Consider the following 26,409-nt stretch of genomic DNA (forward strand, 5'->3'; position numbering starts at 1 on the left):
CAAAATAAAAAACAAATGTTGTTTGTTAAATAACCAATGAATAAAAATGATTTGGGTTATGAATGAATGCAAATTTTAAATTTCTGAATTTGAGTTTAGATTCTAATATCCGCTATTTATGCTTGTTTTCTCATTATTTGATTTTATTTATTCTTTATTTATATATGCTTTTAATTATGTTTTATTTCATTTTTTCATTAAATTCTATATCTGTTGCTTTGTTGATATTTATTTATTCACTTTTTATAATTATTTCGTTGTTTATTTCATGAACATTCGCATTATCATAATTTTCATTTATTTCTTTGTTAACATTTGTTTCTTCACTATGTTCTGTTTGATTGTTTATATATTTGACATTTACATCATTGTTTTCTTCGTTATGAGTTTTATTATAACATTTGTATCTGTTTCTTCTTCACGTACTTCGTTAACATATAAGTTATCATTTGTTTCTTCATTATTTTTTGTTTCTTGATTGACATTTGTTGCTTCATTCCTTTTGCTACTTTATTTGCATTCGTTTCTTTATTATATTGTTTCATTACAATATCTGTCCCATTTCCAAAAATGAAGATTTACATGATTATGTAATATATTAGTAGATGACCAATTTATATTAAATCATTTATTTATTAATGAATTCATTTTTTCATCACCAGTATATTATTGAATATATATTAATATAATATTTTTTCTCATATGAATAAGCTTATTCGAATATACATGTAAAAATTTATTCACCTAATTTTTATTGATATATTTATCATTGTTGAACCTTAATAAAAAAATGATATACACAAAACATAGAAAAAAATATTTTTATTGTTTTTTGTAACAACTCAAGGATATGCTTATGTTAAAATATAAATATTAATTTGTTCAGGATTATAAATTAGAACGTGTTTTGATTTTCAAGGTTTTGGTTGTTTTTATGCAAAGACCGTTATGGTGATAAAGCGGTTTGCCAACCGAAACCTAAGATATTTCAATAGTTTATTGGTTATATGTCCCGCCAAAATTTAGCTTTGCAGGTTAAAAACCTTGGTTATTTCTTCTTTATAAAAAACTTTCTATGAGTGATTTAGCATTTAGACCTTATAACAATTTTATTTTTTTTTGAACGTTTTATAAGAAACCATTAATATTAAGAAATTTCTAGGATCTGACGTTTTTAAAAATCTCAAAAATAAAATTTTTATTATGAAATCTATAAAAAGTTACAACAAAATCTGTCCTTGACTGAAAAAAAAGAAACAAATTTTACAGGAACCTTATAAATTGAGAAACAGAACTTAGGTTATTTTATTGAACTTGAAAAGTTAACTGATCTAGCCGATAGCTATTGAAAATTTGAGTGAAGATGAGTGGCCGTTGCCTCTCAAATCGACGGCCAGGGATAATGACTTCACTTATGCTTAGGAACTTCGGAAAGAGAGTCCCAGGAGACGGTAACACCGCCGCAGCTTCAGTTGCTTATGCTCTTAGTGAAGCATCATTCATTTATCCAATCACACCAGCAACCACAATGGGTGAATTAGTCGATGCATGGATCGCACAAGGAAAGAAGAACATTTGGGGTAATCCAGTCCACCTTAGAATGCTCGAATCAGAAGGTGGTGCTGCTGGTGCTGTTCATGGTGCAACATCAGTTGGTACTCTTACATCCTCTTTCACAGCCTCACAAGGTCTTCTTCTTATGATCCCAGATCTTTACAAGATCGCTGGTGAATATTGCCCAGCAGTTCTCCATGTCACAGCTCGTTCACTTTCACTTGGTGGTCTTTCAATCTATAACGATCATGGTGATGTTTATTGCGCACGTTCCACTAACATGCCAATGCTCTGCTCCAATGGAGTTCAAGAAGCCCACGATCTTGCTGCCATTGCTCACTTAACAACAATCAAGACAGGTCTTCCATTCCTTCACTTCTTCGATGGCTTCCGTACATCCCACGAAATCAACACATATGAAGAAATTGATTATGATGTTCTCCGTAAACTTGTCGATGAAGATGCAATTGCCCGCATGCGTAAACGCTCATTAAACCCAGAACATCCAAGCGTTCGTGGTACCATTGTTGGTCCAGAATATGTTTGGCAATCAGCCGAAAAGCCAGCCCGTGTATATGGCAGACTCGATAAGGAAGTCGAAGACATGATGGATCGCTTTGCTAAGCTCACAGGTCGTCACTACAAGCCAGTTCAATATGTTGGTACACCAAATGATGAATATGCAATTGTCATGCTTGGCTCAGGTAACGATACTGTTGAAGAATATATCCGTACACACCCAGGATGCAAGATTGGTCTTGTTAAGATCCATCTTTACCGTCCATTCAAGGCCGAACGTATTCTTGCTGCTCTTCCACCATCAGTTAAAAGAATCTGTGTCATGGATAAAGTCCGTGATATCACTGGTGTTCGTGAACCACTTTACCTCGATGTTGCAGCAGCCCTCCAAAACAAACGTAACGTTGAAATCATTGGCGGCCGTTATGGAATTGGTAGCAAAGATTTCGCCCCACAACACGTTGAAGCTATTGCTAAGAACCTCGTCTTACCTAAGCCAAAGGATCAATTCACAGTTGGCCTTAACGATCCACAAACAGCTATCCCAGTTGGAGAACCAAAGGATTATCTCCCAAGCTCAACACGCCAATGCCTCTTCTGGGGTCTTGGTGCTGATGGTACAGTCGGTGCTAACAAACAAGCTATCAAGCTCATTGTTTCTAACACAAAGCTTTATGGTCAAGCTTACTTCGCTTACGATGCACACAAGTCTGGTGGTTTAACACTCTCTCACCTTCGTTTCGGTGAAAAGCCAATCGATGCACCATACTATGTCCAACAAGCAGACTATGTTGCATGTCATTGCCCATCTTACCTTAAGAAGTTCGATACAATTTCACAACTCAAGCAAAACGGTACATTCGTTATGAACATTGCTGAAGGTACAGACTTCGATAAGGCACTCCCAGCTTCAATGCGTAAGAAGCTTGCCGAACGTAACGCTAAGATCTATTATATCGATGCTACAGCACTTTCATACAAACTCGGTATCCCAGGACGTATCAACATGATCATGCAAACAGTCTTCTTCGCACTTGCTAATGTTCTTCCACAAGAGAAATGCATCCCACTCCTTAAGGAATCAATCGCTAAGCAATATGCTCGTAAGGGTAAGGACGTCATCCAAAAGAACCAAGCAGCTGTTGACTCAGCACTCGCTGGTATCCATGAACTTAAGTACGACAGAGAAGCATGGTTGAAGCTTACACCAGAAACCAAACATGACGAAACAGGCTTCGACAAGATCGTCCAATGCTCAATCGAAAACCGTGGTGATGATATTTCTGTTGATGAAATCTCAGATTACACTGAAATCCCAGCCGGTACAGCCAAGAAAGAAAAGCGTGGTATCGCTGTCCAACTTCCAACATGGAACTCAAAGGTATGTATCCAATGCAACCAATGCTCAATCGTTTGCCCACACGCTGTCATCCGTCCATATCTTCTTAACGACTCAGAAGCTAAAGGACTTGTTACAGTTGCCGCTAAAGGTAAAGAACTTAAGGGTCTCAAGTACCGCATTCAAATCTCTCCACTCGATTGCACAGGCTGTGGTGTTTGCGTCAACGTTTGCCCAGTCAATGCATTATCAATGGTTCCATTCGAAAAGATTGCTGACCAAGAAAAGAAGAATTTCGAACAATGCAGCGCAGCTCCAAACAGAGGAAATCTCGTCAGTCCTAAGACAGTCCGTGGCTCACAATTCCAATTACCACTTGTTGAATACAACGGTGCATGCCCAGGATGTGGTGAACCAGCTATCATCAAGCTCCTTACACAATTATATGGCGACCAACTTTACATGGCATGCGCTACTGGCTGCTCACTCATTTGGGGTGCTACATATCCATTCAACCCATTCTGCACTAATGATAAGGGACATGGTCCAGCTTGGGCTAACTCATTATTCGAAGATAACGCCGAATTCGGTTATGGTATCTTTGAAGGTGTTCAAGCACGTCGTACAATTGCTAAGAACCTCATCAAGAACATTGTCAAGGCAGGAAAGGTCTCAGGTGAACTTAAGAACCTCTTCGAACAACTCCTCGAAAACTACGAATCCAAGAAGTCCATCGAAATTGCTGCTAAGATCCAACCACTTCTTAAGGCACTTCCAGACAATGATGCCGACATCAAGCGTCTCAAGGCACAAGCTGATGTTCTCGCCCGTAAGTCCGTATGGATCATGGGTGGTGATGGCTGGGCCTACGATATCGGCTATGGTGGCTTAGATCACGTTCTCGCATCTGGTGAAAACGTCAAAGTTGTTGTTCTTGATACTGAAGTTTACTCCAACACTGGTGGTCAATGCTCCAAGGCTACACAACGTGGTGCTGTCGCTAACTTCTCTGTTGCTGGTTACACCAAGCAAAAGAAGGATCTCGGTGCTATCGCTATGACATATGGAAACATTTATGTTGCTAACACATGCTTACTCGCTGATCCACAACAAGCTCTTAAGGCTTTGGTCGAAGCTGAAGAATATGACGGCCCAGCACTCATCATCAACTACTCACCATGCATCAACCACGGCGTCAAGAAGGGACTTGGTTCAACTCCAAAGCACTGCAAGGATCTCGTCAAGTCTGGCTACATCGTCCTCTACCGCTATGACCCACGCCGCGCTGCTGAAGGCAAAGTCGCATTCCAACTCGACTCTAAGGAACCAAACTATGACATTGCACCACTTGTCAAGTCTGAAAACCGTTTCGCTTCACTTGTCGATCTTTATCCAAACGAAGCCAAGGTCAAGCACCCACAACTTATCGCCGATCTTAAGCACCGTTACAATTACTATGCTTCACTTGCCAAGAAGAACTAGAGTTTCAGAAATAAAATGCCTTAATTAATAATATTATTATTATGATTATCTTTTGTAATTGTTTTATTAATTCATCCACTGCAAAATCTTTTAAAAATAATATTTAGAACGTAATATGGCACCACGATGTAAAAGTCGTTGAAAATGTTTATTTTTAATGTTAAATATTCGACGAATTAATTGTAAATAGTGAAAGTGATTTTGTTTGTATTTCATAATAAGAAAATGAATATGTAAATGATAATGTGGCTGTTAATAAATATGAAAAAGATTTCGTTATATCATTTTGAAATGATTCAGTAAATGCATTCGACTTTGAATATGTATTACTACAACTGAATGCATTTGACTGAGAATATGTATTACTTCGACTGAATGTATTTGACTGAGAATATGTATGTGAAGCTGAAAATGAAAGTGTTGGAATTGGTTTGCAATTTCCTTCTGCTGATTTGATAACATTTAATGCGCCAAAGTTACTTTTTATATATGTTGGATATGTTATAACTGTTGTTGCAACATTAAAAAATGCATTTTCTCCAATATCTGGTTCTGTGTCGCCATAATAATAAATGCATTCAAGTGCATCACAATTACCAAATGCTGAACCTCCAATTTCTTTTATTCCATAGCCAAGTGTTAACATTATTAAATTAGAACATGATGAAAATGCTGAATTACCAATCGATGCGACTGAATTTGGAATTGTAATGTTTTTGATTGATGAACATGCTGAAAATGCTGAACCGCCAATTGCTGTAACATTTTCTCCAAAAATAATCGTTTCTAAATTATGCACCGTTTTCGATTAGGTGCTGTTTCATTCGAATGTTTATTTATGCATTTTGGTATGAAGATTGAAAAAAAAATTATTCAATTAATGACAATCATAAATATTTATGTTAAACCACAAGCTCAGAAATATTTAAAAGAAAGTTTGGGAAATATTGGAAATACAATATTGACGAATTCATCATTCTTTGCATATCAGGCAATTGAATAACCATCATTAGAGAGATATAATTTTTCTCTTATAGAGAGAACATTTTTTATATCTCACCGAATAGAAATAAATTAATTTAAAAGAAATAAAAGAACAGATACTTGATAATTACCAAATGGTTGCTCATAAATCAAATTATAATCCATTGGATTTAAAGTCAAAGTTTCCATCATTATGTGGAAAACAAAAGAGAAATTTACCCAAATTCATTGAAGAAAAAGAATTGTATGAGAACAAGAAAAAGTAAAAAGAAGATGAGTTTAAAATATTTTACATATCTCTTTGTTTAGTATTTTTTCTTTCTTTGCCTGGTTTGCTTGGGTCATGTAGTTTTTTCTATTTAAAATTTCTTTTGCAAGTTCAGTGAACATTTCGGTGATATTTGTATTATTTAATGCTGATGTCTCGAAGAAGGTTGCACCTAATTTTTTTGCAAGATCTTCTCCTTCAGTTTTGCTGACAACCCGGACGTCTTCCTGATCACACTTATTCCCACAAAGAAAAACTGGATCCAAAATTATACCGCGATTCAGCTTGATATCACGATACCAAGATTTAACACCTTCGAAGCTCCAGCGAGAATCTATTGCATAAACAATAATAAAAGCATTTGCCTTCCTCCGAAATGAAATACGAAGTGCAGAAAAGTCATCAGAACCTCCTATGTCAAGTATACTAAATTGAATATTTTTGTCATCAATTTTAATTGTACGCCTGTAAACATGCTCTATTATTGGATCGAAATTAGCTTCAAAAAAATCTTGCACAAATCGAATTGTAATTGCAGATTTTCCAGACGGACCAGATCCAAGCATCATCACAGAGAAGTCACACATAAAAAAATCCTTTAGGCAACTGCCTGATGAAGTCCATTGGACATGTCAAAAAATGCAAAAACGATCGAAACAAATACAAAAAGAGAAATTAGTCAAAATATTTTAAAGCTTAAAATAAAAACTGGAAAAACGAATTAATAATTATCAAACAACAAAGCCAAAAGCCTAAGCTTAATTCACATGTTTTTACTGAATTGCAAAAATATGATCGACATCTTCTTTTGTCCTTATCACAATTTCCTGACTTTCAACTTCGGTCTTCTTTATTGCCTCCAACTTCACAAGCTCGTTCATTGATAAGACGAAAAGTTCTTGTACCATTTGGTTTGCCCTTTCATTTTGGAGGAACAAAAGAAGAAACTCAGTCAGCGACCTATCGAACAAAACGTTGATGAGGAAAGATACAATTTTCACTTCTTTTGGTGGTCGTTCGTTGAACTTAAAGAAATTGGGCTTATTGAATTTTCTAGATAGACCATTGATCTTACTCCAAAGGAAAGCATATTCTTTTGAGCGTACAAGCAAGTGATTGTTTTTCACGATTATTGCCATTAATTGAATTAATGATGCAATAATATATGATAGATCAGATGGTGGTCTTTTGCCAGCAAATTCGGTAGTAGGTATAAGTTCTTGAGTGATAGAGTTCATAAAACGTGGAATTCGATTTGAGAAAATGATATGAGGTGCATTAATTCCTTGATATGGAAGTGGTCCAAGTTTTGGCTCTACTTGATCAAAAGGCTTACATGATAATGCACAAATATCATTACAGAATGAGTCACATCTCATGAATGCATCAGGGAAATAATTGTTGATGATAAAATCTTGTTCGTTCTTGACGGTTTCAAAGAAAAAGTTAATAAAACCGTGCTTGTAAAGTCCTATGAAAAAGTTCTCGAAATCGGTTTCCTCTGAAAATGACATCATCTTCAGCGACTCGTTGATGAGGCCGATCGGATACTTCAATACGGCAAGTTGCTTGGAGATTTGCTTTAGCTTGCTGGAACGGCCTTGAAGGAAGAGCCCACATGCAGCAACTGGCTGTTGAGGAGGAGGAAGTTCCTTGAATTGCTTCATGGTCTCAGTATATATGTCAAAAATCTCCTTAGGAGGAGTGTATCCTGAGCGTTTAAGGGCAGCCTGGAAGTTTGGTGGGAATGATTTGACAATTTCTTCAATATCATATGTGCTTTGAAGAGTCTTGGTTTCACCAACCGTGGGCACAACCAAAGCGTTAGAGTACAAAATTGAGGAGAATGCGTTGTTAGGGACTTGGAATGGAATAATCTCTTCTTCAATATCTGGAATATCGAGAAATGGGTATGAACCTGGTTTCTCTTTAAGTCCAAATTGAGCACAGTTTTGGGAAATTAGGGTTGTGATATCGGGCGGTTTCTCATTTCGAGGAAGTTGAGCTAATTTTTCAAGTTTGTCGTTCATACGACGCTGGAAATTCACTGGGTCATTGTATAGTCTTGATTCGGAAACTTGTTTTTTGCTGACTTCAGATGTTTGAGATGCCTTCTTTGATTTAGATTGCTCTTTCTCGCTTTCGGGCCATGGGTTCTTATCAGCTGGGATGAAATCTGAGGTCTCGATGACAACCGACTTCTTTGGTTTTGGTGCATTATCTTTTCCTTTTCCGAGAAGAGCATTCTTTTTCTTTTCCATCTCATTGTTTTCCTTGGAAATGAACTGTGGGGTTTCTTTTTCTTTCTTTGGAGCAGGAGCTTCTTCATCATCGTTAACATTCTTTCCTGACTTCTTCTTAACTCTTTTTTTTGGTTTGTCTTTAGCTTTCCTAGACTTTGTCTTAATAACTTTCTTCTTCTTTTTAACTTGTTTCTTTTGTTCTTCGTCTTCTTTTTCGCTTTCTTCTTCTTTTTCAGCGGTTTGGGGTGCCCCTTCTTCCTCTTCTTCAAATTGGGGCAGTCCAAGAAAATCGTCATCTTCTTCCTCAACTTCTGCTTCGATTACGACATCGTTATGTTTTGCGCCATCATTAGCTTCGATGCTTTCGAATATTTCATCGGGAATATCAGGAATATTTGTCTCGCCAATGAAGAAATCAGGAATTGTCTTAAGATCATCAGGCTCTGAGTTAACTGCAAGAATGAGTCTTCTTGAATCTTCGATTTTTTCACATGTGATTGTATTGGATGATACTCCATTCTTATAAAGATGAATTTTGAGTGCTTCATTGAGATTTGGTAAAGCTTTGGTAACTGGGGCACGTGGTAATTCGACAACAGTTTTGCCTTGACGTGAAATTGAAATACCATCATTCGTAATATATAAACGACTCTTAAGAAAAGATCCTTCCATGTTAAGCTTGCACTTAAATTCAGCAATTCTAAGTTTCAATCCTTTAATATCTTCAACTCCATTATTAATCCATTTTGCCCATAAGTCGATTGCTTTTTGATTCTTTGATTTTAACTTGATTGTGTGGATATTTTCGAACTCGTTTGACTGAAGAACAATGGATCTATGGTTTTTGCTTTTTTTAACAGAACATTCCCATTGTGGAAGGTAAAGGTTTAAAGTTGGGACAGTTTGTGTAGGATCAACTATAAGTAAGAATGGGCCTGAAAGTTGGCATTGACGTTTAGTTGAATGCTTCTCATTAGATGTTGTATCATCAGTCCAGACAGAGAAAGGATGGTTTAACATTCGCGCGAGGAGCTTATCAATTTCTACTGTATCACTTTCTACTTCCTCCTTAGTTACTTCTGTTGTTGTTGTAGCCATTTGTTGGTATTTTCTGCTACTTCCAATTGAATGCAATTAACTTCCCTAACCGCTACTTTTGATCGAAAGTTGAGTTGTTTATTCAATTACTGGTTGTGCTCAACTCATAAATTGCTGCTAAACGCAAGTTACAAATCAAAACTTAGGTTAAAATATTTGCATTTTCATATAAATAAAAGGAGATATTGTGGGCGAATAACTTTTTTTAATTTTTTTAGGTAAAATGTTTTAAATTTAATTCCAATTAAACATATTTTTAAGAGGTTAAAAAAAGGTTATATGATGTTTAACTAAAGTGCATAGTTTTGAATATGATAAAGCAAAATGAATTGATTGTCAATTCATTATTTTTCATAATGCTTTTCAGATAATGTTCACTATCGAATCCAATTGAAGAAATTTTAAATATTCAATATTGTTCATGAAGATTAACGAGATATTTTTCGCTAAAGAAAAAAATCGATTCAAGCCTGAATAACGTATTTCTATAGAAGTGTCGATCATATAACCGTTCATATTGTGTGCCTTTAAAAATGGGAACAATTGGAGGTGATATCAAACAAATTTCTTCTGATTTATGGGATTGTAAGCTACCAACAAAAGAAGATGCTAAGCTCTTGTTAAACAAGGCAAAAGAAATTCTTACATCAGAGCCAACTATCCTTAAATTAAACGCACCAATTACTGTTTGTGGTGATATTCATGGACAATTTTATGATCTTTTAGAACTATTTGCAGTAGGAGGTCGACCTCCAGAACAAAATTTCATATTTCTTGGAGATTATGTAGATCGAGGTTATTATAGTACCGAAACCTTTTTCCTTCTTCTTTCTCTCAAGATACTTTATCCTCGTAAGATTTATCTTTTAAGAGGGAATCATGAAAGTCAACAAGTAACTGAAGATTATGGCTTTTATGAAGAAATCATACGGAAATATAATGATACAGAACTTTATCACCAATGCATTGAAGTATTCAATGCGCTTCCGCTCTCAGCGACCATTAACAAGAGCATTTTATGTGTTCATGGCGGGCTTAGTCCAGATCTCAAATATCTTTCCGATATTTCTGACTTGGATCGTTTTCAAGAACCACCACAGTATGGTCTTTTCTCTGATATTCTTTGGTCTGATCCAGATGATCGAGATGGATTTAATCAGTCACCTCGCGGAGCAGGTTATGTGTTTGGAGGGGATGTAACAAAAGCTTTTTTGCAACAGAATGAGTTACAGTTCATCTGTAGAGCACACCAAGTCGCTAACGATGGATACGAAAAATGGTTCAACGGTTTGCTATACACTGTGTGGTCAGCGCCAAACTACTGCTACAGGGGCGGAAACTTAGCATCAATATTCGAAATAACAACTCCGACAAGGACAAAATTTAAATTGTTTAAAGAGGCGCCGGCAAGCGCAAGAGGAAATATTCCACAAACTGAAGTACCGCGTTACTTTGTGTAGATAAATATCAAATAATTTTGGTTTGAAAAAAAATAAATTGATAAGGTTAAATGCTTTTGAGGAATTCATCGAATCTTAGTTCTAAATAAATGATATCATTTTGTTTATTAATAAATTTAAAGACATAATGCAAATTATGATTGAAAAATATAAGAATTATTATATAAGCTTAAAGCAGAGGGTGACAATCGGATTTGAATGGAAAACGATTAAAGGGCCCCATTTGGATAAACTAATCAATTAATTATTGTCACTTTTTATTTGCTTCCAAAAAAAAAAAACAACAAAAATCATTCAAAATGCTTTTTTAACAAAAATAATGAACTGGAACTGAAAGGCTAAGGATTATATTCAAGGTCTTCCATCATACCTTCAAATTGATCGATTGAAATGGTACGACCAAATATATATTGAATTTTAAATAAACAATATCTTAAAATTTAGTTGGTAAAAGTTTTAATAATTGTTATATTTCATTGAAATAAGTATGCAAATGATTATTTTAGGATTAAAAAAAAATCGTAGGAGCGAATTTCGCAAAAAAATGATTTTAGTTTTTGTATGTAAAGTATTCAAACAAACAACTTTTACAATTGTTTTTAATCGTGAATTTCACTTTTTGTATTTCTTTCACTTTTTGAGCTCGTTTTTATCGTCGCGTGTTAAACTCAAATTCAGCTACACATTCCTTTTTGAATTTTATTTCAAAAAAATTTTATAGCCTCCATCAAAAAGTTAAAACCGTTAGATGCATCCCCAGAATGTGTAGTTTTTTCTTCAGAAAGCTTTTCCATGCAAGGAGGGCGCGTAGGTCAGGTAACAAAGATACTGACATAAGTGTACACAATGTAAAGATGGCTACTTATGGTTATGGAGCTTCTGGCAAAACATGCTTGGTAACTCGTTTGTTTCAAAATGAATTCACTGAAGAGTACGACCCCACTATAGAAGAAACATTTAAAAAATATGTTATATATAATTTTCGGCAAGTATTGGTAGAAATAGTCGACCAATGTGACATATTATCAGATTTAAGCATTATAACAACATATAAGCACGTAAAGCCAAATTGCATGATCTATGTATACTCTATAGATTGCTATGATACGTTCACTCAATTATCAGTTTTTCACAACAAATTGAAGGAATTTTTAGAACCTGATACGCCAATCATTGTGTGTGGCAATAAGCTTGATTTAGAAAATGAACGCCGTGTTTCAAGAGAAGAAGGAGAAGCTTTCGCGCAACAAATTAATGCATATTTTGTAGAAACATCTGCAAAAACAGGTCAAGGCATTAGCGATGAACTAATTTTGATACCACTTATTTCAAAGTACGAAAAATTACTTAACGATAATTATATACCACCAGTTTATTAAAGAATAATTTGAATTGTCCATGTTATGTTACCAGAAAGAAATAACTTTATTAATTGTTATAAAATAGAAATTACGTTTGTAAAGTATTTTCATATTAAATATATGTTATAAACAAAAATTCAATTCAATATATATTCAATAAGATAAAACATACTTCAATATGCATCACGTGGTATCATTAATAAACAACCTATACCTAATCGTTTTTATCTCTTTAATAGCTTCAGCTGACATATCTAAATATCAAATTAAAAAAAATGAATTTTAAATTTGATCACATTTACTAAATTTAGTAAAACAAGTCAAATTATTTTCTTTGCCGCATTTTACACATTTTGTTTGTAAATACGCCAAATCTATATATAATGCTAAAGGCGTTAGATTTAACTCTGCAACCCACATCAAGTTTGAAAACGATAAATGATTTTTGAATATAATTCGGATCAAAAACCATTTAAATTCCCTATCGTTCATTCTTCTTCTTCATGATCAAATGTAACGCTGTCTGTTTCAATTCTTTCAACATCACTTCTCGGAATGTTTTCATCTAGAAAATCCGAATCAAAATCACTGTTTTCGAAACTTTCAAATTTCACATCATTTTCTTCAGTTTCATTCATTGAATTACTTTCGCTTGCTTCATCATCATTTTCAATATTTTCTAAATCTATTTTATCGTTCAATAAGAGAATATCAGATTGCGAAAAATTATCATTTCCCAAACTTTCTTCATTTGTATCAATTTCTTCCATTTTATTAATGCGATTATTATCTTTTTTTGCAATTTCATGAATGAAATTATCCGATTGCGAAGAGTTCTCTGCGCTTTTGCTCATTTGGTCGAAGATTTCCTTATTAATGAAACGAAGACTTCCTTTTCCCGAGCTCTTATTAATAGAATTATCTGATTGAGAATTTTCATTTGTATTAATATCTTTAATTTTGTTTATTGTTCTTTTGTTATTGTAATTGATATCTTTTTTATCAATAGAATTATCTGATTGTGAATTTTCAATTTCCAAACTTTTTTCCATTTTATTTATTATTTCATTATGTAAATTTTCTTTTTCTGTTTTTTCATCAATAGAATTATCTGATTGAGAATTTTCGCTTATATTGATATCTTCCATTTTGTTTATTGTTCTTTTGTTATTGAAATTATTTTCTTTTTCTGCATTTTCATTGAAAGAATTTTCTGTTTGTGAAGAATTTTCATTTTCTGAACTTTTCTCATTTAGAATTCTAGAAACGATTTTGCTTATTATTTCTTTATCAATAGCATCGATGTTATCTTTTTCTTCATTTTCATTAATAGAATTATCTGATTGCGATTTTTCACTTTCTGAACTTTTTTCATTTGTCTTGTTTTGTACAATTTTATCAATTATTTTATTAATAACATTTTCTTCATTATGAGAATTATCTGATTGCGAATTTTCATTTTCTGAACTTTTTTCTTTTCTTATTATATTATTTTTATTATTTTGCTTAATGAAATGTTTTTCTTTTTCATCTTCTTTACCAAAAGTATTCGAATCATTATTATAATTATTTGAATATTTCTGCCGTAACTGATTCAACGAATTATGTATATTAGCAGAAACTTCATAAAGAACTCCAAAAATTTTTTCTTCATTTGAGAGAATTTCATTGCAAAGTGATGCAACTGATGGACGCAAACGTGGAATAGATATTTCCTTTGAGCGTGCCATTTCTCTGATTGGTGGTGTGGTGTAGCCAAGGTTAACAGAGGCATGAAAAGACTCAATTGACGGCTCCACAAAGCAGGAACTATTGATATCAACGAGTCGAAGTGGTTTTATATTGGAGATTAAATGACCTTTTTTAAGGTGTGGAAGGATGGATTCTTTGAGAGTGGCGGCTTTTTTCTTTTGTTCATTTTTGACACGTTCATTATTTACAAACTCAAGTTGGAGACCAAAAGCAATTAAACACATAATTTGATAGTATGAATTGTGAATAAGAGGTGTACCTTTGATGGAAACTTTACGGAGTTTAGGAAGCTCAGGAATTGAAGCAAAGGATTTGAGTGGATTATAATCAAGAACTAATTCTGTAAGTTTATTTAACTGAGGAAACCCATTAAAGTCATTAATTTTATTTCGTGATAAATCGATATAAAATGTATTTTGTGGAAATTTAACTTCAGAAAAAGATTTAATTTTTTTCTGTACTTTTACTACATAGATAAGAGGTGGTTTATGTTGCCTTGATTTATCTTCTGTTCTATCTTTTTGTGTATGTGTTATCATTTAGGATTAATTTGAGCGCCAGAATCACTTTTTGAGTAAACTTAAAAGTTGGCACAACAACACATCATCACTTTCATAAATATTTACATTTTAACACGAAGAAATATTTCTTCAATTATTTTTATAAATTCACTCATTTTTCATAAAATAAAAGAAAATTTCCAAAACACATTCTGATTAGATGAAAAAGATTTAAGATTCATATTATTTTAAATGCTTTACTTTATAAACTTTAGAAAATTGAATACTCGGGCAGTTTATCGTTTTTTGCTATGTACTCGAACATCCATTCCTGAAACATTTCTATAATCTCTGTGTCATAAGTTTCGATGGAAGCTTCCATTAAATTCATCAAAATGTTTTCATTAATTTTTTCATGACTGAATTCCTCATTTTTCAGGATTGGGAGCACACTTTCGTTTTGTAATAATTCCAATTTTTGTTGTTTTGTACAATGCACAAAATTAACATTTAGGAATTCGATTAAAGAATTTTCGTCAAATATTTCATCACTTAAATTCTTTATATTCTTATCGTCGATATTTAAGTTAACATTATCGAATTGACAACTAATTATCTCTGATATAAAGTCATCGAATTCTTGCGACTCGCCAATGATTTCGCTAATTTCACGCGTATCAAATAATTGTTTTATCGACGGCCATAATTTCCGTATACGTGATATTAAGTTGTTTCGTATTTCTTCACTTTGATTGTTCCGAAGAATTTCATTCATTGACCAAAAGATAAATGGAAGAAATACTTGTAAATTAGGATCTAATGTCGAAGTAACTTCATCAAGAAGTTGATATGAACTATCAATGAAAATAAGAAATGAGCCACGAAGTGAAAGAACACGTGACTTATGAATTAAATGCGTGAATAAAAAGATGAATAAATTATCAGTCGAAAATAAATCATGAATTATCGTGAAGGAATTGTTGGATAAAAGAAGCAGTTCATAGATAATATCGTTTTCAACATGTATTTCTTCTTTAATTATCTCTTGGAGGAGAGATTTGTTGATGTGGAATTTGAAAATGTTATTAAGAACAACTGAAGAGAGCCAAGATTGACATTCTATGGGTCCCCCTGTGAGAAAATGAAGAATATCTTGATCAAATACTGTATTTCCTCCACCAATTAAAGGTGATAAATGTTTGCTTAATTGACCTGTTAATGTGTTAATATTTGATTCATACTTTAAATAAGCTGAATATATTTTTTCGCCTGTTTCTTTTGTTCCATTTTTTTCTGCATAAAAATTTTGAAATTCTGTTTCATTTTTTGTTAGTAAATATTGACATAATGTAATAACCTCCAAAGTTTTTTCATCATTTTCAATATCATTTTTTGAAATTTGAAGTAATTTCAATCTAATATCTTCATCATTTGAAAAAATAACTAATTCCAGAATGTGAAACAGAGTTGGCTGAATTGATTCTGGTGCGTGTGCTTTGTAAAGCGAGTAATACTTTGCTGAAACCTGACTGTTCGATAAGTTACCAGATTGGTACTGCGCAAACGCGAAGAGGCAGTCGCGCGTGAACTCCTCCTCGCCCACTGCCTCCTCCGGCACCTCAGTCCGCACCGCTGCGCTCGCTCCGTCCCACGTCAGAATGGTGCCGCTCTCCAGCCAAATCATTTGGCAACAGACGCGACACAAAAAGTGGAAATGTCAACACAGAAAATGCAAAAATTAAAAACTTAACTGTTTAAGAGATAACTTGATGTTTAGCAAAGACCAATCTTAGCGCAGATTGCTGAAGCTGACATTCCTTGTGAGATGTAAGAGATAACCTTTGGAAGGTATTGGCTAACGATTGTTGTGCAAATTCCTTGAACGAGTGATGGGACCTTTGTGCATAATTGAGCAGCTAAGTTAGAAATCTCCGATTGGACGGATGTGTTAGATAAGATGGACTTGACGCCATTAACAATTGTTTGGCAGAATGTGCATGCAACAAAGTTAGAAATGCCTTCTGGGATTTCGATTGGTTCGATTTCTTCATCGTTCTTGGATAAGACATTATGCCTGCAAACTGCATTGGCATAGTATACACCAGCAACAGGACCATATTTCTTAACCATTTCGGCATAGCACTTCATGAAATCAATCATTTCATCAAGTGTGTTAATGTCTGTAACTTCTTCTTCTTCTGAGTTAGAGTTGAAGCAAACGTTCCTGCAAAGGATTGCACCAGTGGCTGCTCCTAAGACTGCACCTTTGAGAGCAACTTGGGCTGCAACACATGCGGCACATGCAACTGCGCTGTTAGCAAGTCCTTCATCAATTGTTGCAACTTCTTCATTGGAATTGCCAAGAAGTTTCTTGCATGTTTCAATGGCTTTAACACCTTGGAACTTGTACTTGTAAAGGCAGGATGCCCATGTCATGATGATACCATTATCTTCATCGACGCCATTTGTTGAGCATTGTTTCTTGCAAACTGTGACGGCTCTGATTGGACCAGCAATATTACCATAGAGTGCAATTTGGGCAGCAATGCAGGCAGCACATGTAAGAGCACTGTTTTCCATGCCTTCTTCGATTTCTTCGTATTCTTCATCATTGCTGTTCTTGGCACAGATGCTTGGGCAGTTCTTAAGAGCATAGAATGGACCGCGTTGTGGGCCATAGATAGCAATTTGTTGGGCAAGGCACATGGCGCATGTGGCAATTGAATTTTCTTCTTCAACTTCATATTCTTCACCATCATTTGATGAGCAAAGCTTGATGCGTTGGCAGATGCTTGCCTTAGCAAGACCTGATGAAGCGAAGTTCATGATTGTTGTGAGAAAGTTGTTGACAATTGTGTTGCAAAGTGTCTTGAGTACTGAGTTTGATAACTTGCTGCAAGCAGAAAGAGCTGCGCTTTTGACATAGGATTGAACTTTAGAATTCTTTAAGGCTGATTGAACAGCTGAAACAACAGTCTTGCAAACAGAGCAAGCATCAGCATTTGAAATTCCGGCTGGTATTTCAATTTCTGGGATTTCATAATAGCTTAAAGCTTGGATGAAAAAGAAAGCAAACATTTTAATGAACACTTTTTTCTGAGCATTGAATTTGTTTCAAATTTTGGCAGTTTGACATAACCACCGTCAAATGCTGGATTTCAAAGACTTTTTGAATATTCAAAAAGTGATACAAATTATACAAAAAGTTTCGTGTAAGAACTGAATTCAGTGCACGCTTTGTTATCGAACTTGGGTTATCTAAACGGTCGTTTGATAATGCGTTGGGTTCTCAAACCAAAATTCTTCTTTTTGGCATAAACAAAAAAAACATTTCCTTAAAAAAATTTATCATGTTATTCTTACTAAAACATAGTTTTTTTTTTGAAAAAGAATTATTTTTTTTTTTGAACATTCTCTCAAAAGGATATAGTTAGACCCACCTTTTCCCAGTAGATTCTCTTGACTCATAAAGTGCGTTTAAATCGTTTTCCCATCCAAGAATTTTACAAATATTTTGAACAAATTCTTGGCAATCCCCACCAATAAAATAATCTTTTCCTTTCTTAAAGCGATAACGTCCTAAACTTTTGATCATATCCTTGTTAATGAGGTAACGAGGTACATTTTCTCCTGCTTTACTTGGCAAGGAAGCAAATGGATAAACTTCAAGTGAAGTTCCAGCAATAATTATAAGATCTGTTTCTGCAAAATCTTTTGGATATTGATCAAAGAATTTATCTGGGAGATCTTGTTGGAAAAACACAGCAGAAGGTTTTATGAGATTTGATCCACAATTATCACATTTTGGAACAACAGTGTTTTCGATCGTTAGGTGAGGTTCGCTAAAATTCTGTTGTATTTGTTTTATACTATATGTGATTGGAAATTCTTTTTTACAGTTAAGGCAAACACATGTACCCATTTCTCCATGAGCATAAATAATTTTATCTTTTGAAACTCCTGCAGCTTCTTCAAGACCATCAATATTTTGAGTATAACATCTAAGAAGAAGATTATGATCGTTTAAAAGCTTGATAAAAAAATGAAAATATGTGGGATAAGCATTGGAAAAATTATTCCACATTCTTGTAAAAATCCACCAAAATGGACGAGGATCTGAAAGGAATGTATCAAGCTCAAAAACAAATGTTGGCTTTTTTTTCTTTAAAGATAATTCTTTCTTAATTGAAGGATAAAGCCCAGAGTCTGGTGACCTAAAATCAGGAATTCCAGAGCCTACAGAAATCCCAGCACCACACATTACAATTATTTTTTTGTATCTTTCTGTTTTAAGAATTTTAGCAAGAGCTTCCATTTTGGAATTTAAACGTTCATCAAATTCATCCAGAAAAGTCAAAACTTACAACAAAACAGTGAAATTGCCTAAATATATATTTTCCAAATTTGAAGGTAATCAGATATTGAGGTTAAATAAACGATTGAACTAACAATAAATTTGAAATGCAAAATTAAATTTTAATCAACATAAAATATCAAAACTAATTGATAAAAGAAGAAATTTGAGAATAATATTCCATAATATTAAATTCTTATTAACAATGCTGATTATCAACTTTACATTTTTGAGTGTTTTCAATTACTATCAAATTATTTTACAATGTCAAAATATAAATGATTAATATAAAAAAGAAATATCTCAATAAGATATAAGATAAAGTTGTTATATTATATATATATATATAATCTAATTAAATATTCATTTAGAGATACACTGAGAAAAAAAATTAATCATTATCGATAATCCAAAAATACTCACATACCGTAATTAAAATTTTGATATGATATATATCATATAGTCTAGTAAGGTGTTATGATTTTATATAAAATATTATATACTATTTGAAGATGATGTAAAATAGTAGATTTGAACTCCATTCTTTTATGCAAAAATAGGTGACATTACAGCATTTTCGAGACATTACGAAAAAATTTAAAACGGTTATAAGACTAGTTTTGAAGATGGGAAATGGAAATAAAAAAGTTCCTGAACATGCAAAAATCATATATCAAGCATATCTTACCCAACCAAAAGGTTTTGCCAAAGAATTATGCAAGATGTTGGGATATAAATTAACAACATATTATAAAATGATGAATTCTAATGGTAATATTGAGAATCATTGTGTTAAACAAATTAAGAAATGGTCTCCAGAAATGATTTCAATTGCCATTGATTATATAGAAAATAAAAACCCACAAGTAACCTTGAAAGACCTACGGGATATTATGGTTAATAAAAATAATTTACCGATTTTTTGTTTCAACATTATGGAGCTACGTGGATGGCGAATTAATCACTCTCAGAGATTCTTCATTCTATTATCAAATGAGAAATTGTATTAACAATAAAATCATAAGAAGTGAATTTGCACAATGGGTTCTGCAGAATCAGGATAGGACATATCTTTTTATAGATGAGTGTGGATTTAATTTAAATACACTCAGAAGACAAGCCCGATCTATAAATGAAATTGAGCAATAGTTAATTTAGCACAAAACAAAGGCACTAATATGTCGGTTTGTGCGTGCGTAAACAAGGATCTGGGCCTTGTGTGTTGTGGTTGTAGAGTGGGTTCCATGAATTCCAAAGAATTCATGGTTTTACTAACTATACTTGCAGAAGTTGTTGTGACTTTGAATTTGCCAAAAGTGACATCCATATTTGACAATTGTAGGATCCACAATGAGAACGGAATAAATCAAATCTGCGCTTATGCAGGGTGGGAATATGAGTACCCTTTCCAATATTCTCCAATGCTCAACATTATTGAAGAAGCATTTCCATTATTACAATTTGCCATCAAAAGGAAAATAGCAGGTCCTTTATTCAATGATAGATTGAAATTTCTAATCTACCTTATGACCGAAAAATAATAGCTCGAGCTAAACTTTTGGAGATTGCACTAAAAATCTCAATTTCTGAGATCAACAGCGAAAAATGTAGAACCTACTGGGACCATATGATGTCTTTTATGTTTACCACATTGACTCAACCAAGATAATGTTTATACAATTTTTACAAGAAAATTTTTGAGTTTTTCGAAAATATTTTGAATATATTGCCCTCTGGAATATTTTTGCGACCGTTTTGATTTATTTCGTAACCGTCTCGAAAATGCAGTATTATTTTTTTACAATAAGTCCAAACGCCGAACACAATTGAGAGCTTATTCAAAAAATGATTGAGATGACTTCCACTTTTCGAATACTATATATTCAAAAAGTCCCAGTAGGTTAGAAAGTACCAGAAAAATCTATAAATATGGCAAGAGGTACCAATAATCAATTTAATGAATACAAGTCGGTTTATGAAGCTATTGAAGTAAAGTTTGATCAAATTGACGAACCCAAAAGTATTTTAAAACAAGAGGTTAATTCATATGAATTTTATGATAAAAAAACAATAAGAATTTTCCAGTTCCCAATATAATTATGTTGGACATGTATTGCTTATAAAGCTCAAGGTCTAACTCTTAATAAAGTGGCGTTTCCTATATGATTAATATTTTTGAATAGCATAACTCTAGCACCAATGCAAAGTGATAAAGATCTTTGAACTATACATTTTGTTTTCTTACATATGAAAGCTCTTGATAAAATTCTTATTACAGAATCATTAGAAATTGTTTAATATAATTCTCTTCGTGAATCTAAATTATTATATGAGTTAGGATCTGAAATATAGATATTTCACATTAGTAAGCATCAATAATGACTATTTCTTCATCACTTGCTTTTTTGTGAAGAATTAGATTCTTATAATCATCAGCTCCAATATTTTCATAACATATTACCATTCCATCAGGATTACTATTATGCACAAAATCACCAACTATATCATATTGATCTACTTAACAAATATTGTCAATAAATCTTGATCTAAAAATATACAATAATTCTTGACTAAATTTGGTAATATCTTTATAGGTTCTTATTTGATCATATTTTGATGTTGTATTTGATCAGGATCTTGTCTCACTAGTACCAAACTGAAGATTACACGTAACAGAACGAGCAGGAACATAAACAATTGCCCATCTAATCATATTATTATCAGGGGCAGTACCAGAAGCACCGTTACCATATGCAATGTTTATCGTAATGTTCTTAACCTGATGCATACCTCGAACAGTAGAAGGTGGAACTATAGTAAACCATTGTGTGGCACCAGAAGTAAATTCAGCATCACTATTCTCAATAAATATGAAATTTGTATACTTATTGCGTTTACCAGGAAGCAATGACCGTTGTGTATAGTTACGTAAGTATAACCTTGTTCGACGTGGCATTGTAGAAAATAACCGGCGGGAGTATTCACTTGGTCCAAATGTCTATCGTTTAACGTTCTCCTAAAAGACGATCGAAATGAATTGAAAAATGATGTATAGTATTCAATGTTAACGGGATCAGGGTATTCAATTGGTCCGAAAGCGATATTTTGGCAGGGTAATATATCTTTTGGAGGTACCACTAACGTTCTCCAAGGATGGCCCTGCCAAAATTGCTTATATATTCGTTAACGTTTATTGATCGCTCATCTTTACAATTAGATGTTAGTATATTGTTAAAAGTGGCACTATACCATCTGGAAACAATAATTCTCTATCATGTCTCATGTCATATGCAATCACATTACAATAAATCATCAGAATTAAATTTTTTTATCGTATTAAATTGAATATGTCTTCAATTTCATCATCTAGAAGTGTGTTAATGCATCTATTTAATAGGTAGTCAGCATCAATCATCAGTTACTTGTGACATGTCACCAAATAATAAAACACTACATCCGCCATAAGGATTAGTAGGATTATCATTATTTACTGCCAAAGCTAATGTTTCTAATAGATTTTCAATACATTCTAAAGCTGATTTTGATTACATTGTTATTTCATCAATAATCGAATATTTATTCAGATAATGCCACGCCTCTTTGATTTTGAATTATATACGAATATTATCATTTGGTTTTATTCAATTATTTTCATAATATATTAATTGATATTATTGATTATTTAAGTTAACCATTAATTATCGAGGCATTTAATTATAGTATTCAAAGTATTATAATTAAATTCGGATTGACTCCTTGAAATATAATTAATTATATATAACAGAAATTTCAACATTACAACAAAATGAATTTATTATAGATCAAATAATAAATAATAAATTATATCATCTTAGGAATTATCATAAGGGGGAATAAATTTATCGAGATCTTGATGATATCAAAGAACTTCAACCCATGTATTTTTGACTGCTTTCATTTCTTTATCACTTATAAACATCCACTTAATAAATAATAATGATAAGAGAATATTTATTTATCATAATTTGAATTTAATTTTGCAGTTATATTATTGAAGGTTTTGTTTTCTTATCACATAATTATCTTTTAGAATTTGGGAGACTTACACATGGAAGCATTAGAGAACTTACTTAATTTTCATCCAAAATAAAAAATCATATTCATATTATGATATATATATATATATATAATGCAAGGGAAAAAAAATTGGATAATTATTTTCAGCATTTGATAAAAATTGAAATAAATTTGGTGACGTCAGATCAATTGCTGCATGTTGAACAAGCATATTATCTGCTGTAATTGATACTATATATATGATTTCTTCTGAGATTACTTATGATTTCCAATATTAAATTTCGATAATCTTCAATACTGCCATACCAGCAATCAATCAGGATCGAAACCCCAACATCGTAAATTGAGGTTGGGGGAACATAGAGATTTTGCCTCACCATGAATTGGTGTTGTGCTCTGGCTTTGAGTTCCCCGAAAATTCTTCTATCGAGCGATTGATATAGAGAAGTTCCTCATGCATGAACATAGAAGAGCTCAATATTCAGAGAAATGGCAAACTCTTGAACAGTTCGCTCCGATGTGCTGGGTACATATCTAGATAAAGGATGAGGCATGAAGAGAGTCCATCATGTCTTTGATGAATCCAGCGAAGATAATCAAGCATTACACTCTTTGGTGTCCAACCATTATAGGGAAAGCACTTCTACTTCTTGGTGTTGTTTAAGCTTGGTAAGCCATCTAGGTGTCTTTCCTTTAGCTAAGACCCTGCATATGAAAAAATATATATTCAAAATTTCACAATAAAAATTGAATAATATGATGTATAATTATTACCTGAAATTTCAGATATCAATTCCAAATTAGATCTAATTTTTCATAATATTATAGAAAAAATAGCATCCAAATGCAAGACGTTACTTGTATGAAACGATATTTTTTTGTTTCGAATCGAAAACATCTTCAAAAAATTGCTAATATTGGTTATAATCGCATTTATCAAAACAATAAAAAAAAATTGTCAATGATTATTTCGAATTTTTTTCTGAAAAATTTGATATTTAAGAGGAAAATAAAAAAATTTTTACTATAAATTAATATATGCTTGGTATGAAAGCGTATACTATATTTAGATGACAATTTGAAATTATAAAACAAATATTCCGTAGGCATAGAAAAGAAAATTGAATAGAAGAAAAATTGATGTATACATTATAAAGTGTGAAAAAATTTCATTCTTCGATTTTTTTTTTTTTTATTATTATTATTATTATTTATTTATTTATTTATTTATTTATTTATTTATTTATTTATTTATTTATTTATTTATTTATTTATTTATTTATTTATTTATTTATTTATTTATTTATTTATTTATTTATTTATTTATTTATTTATTTATTTATTTATTTATTTATTTATTTATTTATTTATTTATTTATTTATTTATTTATTTATTTATTTATTTATTTATTTATTTATTTATTTATTTATTTATTTATTTATTTATTTATTTATTTATTTATTTATTTATTTATTTATTTATTTATTTATTTATTTATTTATTTATTTATTTATTTATTTATTTATTTATTTATTTATTTATTTATTTATTTATTTATTTATTTATTTATTTATTTATTTATTTTCATTTATTTCATTTATTTATTTATTTATTTATTTATTTATTTATTTATTTATTTATTTATTTATTTATTTATTTATTTATTTATTTATTTATTTATTTATTTATTTATTTATTTATTTATTTATTTATTTATTTATTTATTTATTTATTTATTTATTTATTTATTTATTTATTTATTTATTTATTTATTTATTTATTTATTTATTTATTTATTTATTTATTTATTTATTTATTTATTTATTTATTTATTTTTTTATTTATTTATTTATTTATTTATTTATTTATTTATTTATTTATTTATTTATTTATTTATTTATTTATTTATTTATTTATTTATTTATTTATTTATTTATTTATTTATTTATTTATTTATTTATTTATTTATTTATTTATTTATTTATTTATTTATTTATTTATTTATTTATTTATTTATTTATTTATTTATTTATTTATTTATTTATTTATTTTTTTTTTTATTTTTTTTTTTTTTTTTATTTTGATTTGATTTGATTTGATATGATTTATATTAGATATTGATAAAATCATATAATTGGATCGATAATAAATATATTATCATTTATATTATAATACTTTTTTTTCAAATAAATATGATGCATGAGATAAAACAACTTTTTTTTAGGATACCCTCTGAAAAAAATCGTTTAATCATTCTTATGTCAAGTTTAATTGAAAAATTGCTTTTTGTTGTCCATTTCCTTTGGATAGAATAAAATGAAAATCAAGACATATATAGACGATTATGTGCTGTATATGGTGATAGTATCATTACATTTCGAACATTTCAGAAATGGACAAAAAAGATGAATGAACATACCTTCTCAATTTTCGAATCGAAAAAAACAGGGAGACCAAGAAGATCAGATTTAGATCAAAAAATAACCAATTTTATATTATTAAGTTATCCATATGCATCGACGTAGAAAATTGCGAAGAATGTAGGTGCTGATCCAAAAACAGTGAGAAATATAATGATTAATATTTTAGGGATAAAAAAATTTAACTTCAAATGGATCACATAAGTTGACTCTAGAAATTAATGCCAAATAAGCCGCCATTGCTTCTAAATTATTTACTTGGAGATTTTACAAAATAAATTTCAACTAAGGGGTATTTTTTTGCATATGGATGACGCCCGATTTGGTTCATGAGAAAATTAATGAATTCGGAATTAAAAAGCTTCTGCAACCCTCGTTTCGCCAGATCTCGCACCGTCTGACTTCTTTCTGTTCGGATATCTGAAAAAATGCTCGAAGGTGAGTAGTTTGAATATGAAGATCAACTTTTTCAAAAGATTGAAAAAATGAAAGAAATTTTTTTCCACTGGCTCATTGCTTTTGAACTTCAATTTAAAATCATTCACTCATTTTATTAAAACATGTGTTATTCTAACATATTTTATAGGTATTCACCTCGAAGGGACAAAGAAAAATGAAAATAAATTGAACAGTAGCTTCAAAATTTCGATCGAAAGTTTGATAATTGTTTTGTTGACCGTTAAAACATCGGTATATAAAAAGTGACCCATAAATTTTGGGAAAAACATCGGAATTAATGACAATATTGTGGGATGTAAAGGAAAAATGAAAGCAACGTTTACACTACTACAGGAAAAGAAAGATATCTTGGAATCAGATTGAAATTTTTTGGTGCATTTCAATATATTCATCGATGACAAAAAGCAGACTATTTCCTTGAAATATGCACCTGCCAGCAATTCCTCAGCATAGGGAATATGAATATCTTTATAATTTATGAAAATAAAAAATGTTTTTGTTTTTTACCCCACTTATTTATTGTTCAATTCTTCAACTAAATGCAACAGTTAACCTACCA

The 26,409-nt window shown here is 31.6% G+C and overlaps 7 protein-coding genes across 7 annotated transcripts; 2 read left to right on the top strand and 5 right to left on the bottom strand.

Moving 5' to 3' along the window:
* Nucleotides 1–1,402: 1,402 nt before the first annotated feature.
* GO595_001692 (pyruvate:ferredoxin (flavodoxin) oxidoreductase) lies at nucleotides 1,403–4,894 on the top strand (the record flags this gene model as incomplete). The annotated part of the gene is made up of 1 exon (XM_067914518.1): nucleotides 1,403–4,894. One exon carries the CDS (start codon nucleotides 1,403–1,405, stop codon nucleotides 4,892–4,894), a length of 3,492 nt encoding a protein of 1,163 aa, XP_067778268.1.
* Nucleotides 4,895–6,157: 1,263 nt separating this feature from the next.
* Nucleotides 6,158–6,733, bottom strand: GO595_001693 (small GTP-binding protein; the record flags this gene model as incomplete). Its single annotated transcript, XM_067914519.1, has 1 exon — nucleotides 6,158–6,733. One exon carries the CDS (start codon nucleotides 6,731–6,733, stop codon nucleotides 6,158–6,160), a length of 576 nt encoding a protein of 191 aa, XP_067778269.1.
* A 186-nt stretch (nucleotides 6,734–6,919) lies between these two features.
* Nucleotides 6,920–9,487, bottom strand: GO595_001694 (uncharacterized protein; the record flags this gene model as incomplete). Its single annotated transcript, XM_067914520.1, has 1 exon — nucleotides 6,920–9,487. One exon carries the CDS (start codon nucleotides 9,485–9,487, stop codon nucleotides 6,920–6,922), a length of 2,568 nt encoding a protein of 855 aa, XP_067778270.1.
* Nucleotides 9,488–10,020: 533 nt separating this feature from the next.
* GO595_001695 (Serine/threonine-protein phosphatase PP-X isozyme 2) lies at nucleotides 10,021–10,947 on the top strand (the record flags this gene model as incomplete). Its single annotated transcript, XM_067914521.1, has 1 exon — nucleotides 10,021–10,947. One exon carries the CDS (start codon nucleotides 10,021–10,023, stop codon nucleotides 10,945–10,947), a length of 927 nt encoding a protein of 308 aa, XP_067778271.1.
* Nucleotides 10,948–16,333: 5,386 nt separating this feature from the next.
* GO595_001696 (surfactant B protein) lies at nucleotides 16,334–17,638 on the bottom strand (the record flags this gene model as incomplete). Its single annotated transcript, XM_067914522.1, has 1 exon — nucleotides 16,334–17,638. The coding sequence occupies one exon, from the start codon at nucleotides 17,636–17,638 to the stop codon at nucleotides 16,334–16,336; it is 1,305 nt and encodes a 434-aa protein (XP_067778272.1).
* A 352-nt stretch (nucleotides 17,639–17,990) lies between these two features.
* On the bottom strand, nucleotides 17,991–18,875 carry GO595_001697 (NAD-dependent protein deacetylase sirtuin-3-like; the record flags this gene model as incomplete). The annotated part of the gene is made up of 1 exon (XM_067914523.1): nucleotides 17,991–18,875. One exon carries the CDS (start codon nucleotides 18,873–18,875, stop codon nucleotides 17,991–17,993), a length of 885 nt encoding a protein of 294 aa, XP_067778273.1.
* A 2,668-nt stretch (nucleotides 18,876–21,543) lies between these two features.
* Nucleotides 21,544–21,870, bottom strand: GO595_001698 (uncharacterized protein; the record flags this gene model as incomplete). Its single annotated transcript, XM_067914526.1, has 1 exon — nucleotides 21,544–21,870. The coding sequence occupies one exon, from the start codon at nucleotides 21,868–21,870 to the stop codon at nucleotides 21,544–21,546; it is 327 nt and encodes a 108-aa protein (XP_067778274.1).
* Nucleotides 21,871–26,409: the final 4,539 nt, after the last annotated feature.

This window comes from Histomonas meleagridis, assembly GCF_020186115.1.
Source record: "Histomonas meleagridis strain 2922-C6/04-10x chromosome Unknown contig_146, whole genome shotgun sequence".
NCBI lineage: Eukaryota > Parabasalia > Tritrichomonadida > Dientamoebidae > Histomonas > Histomonas meleagridis.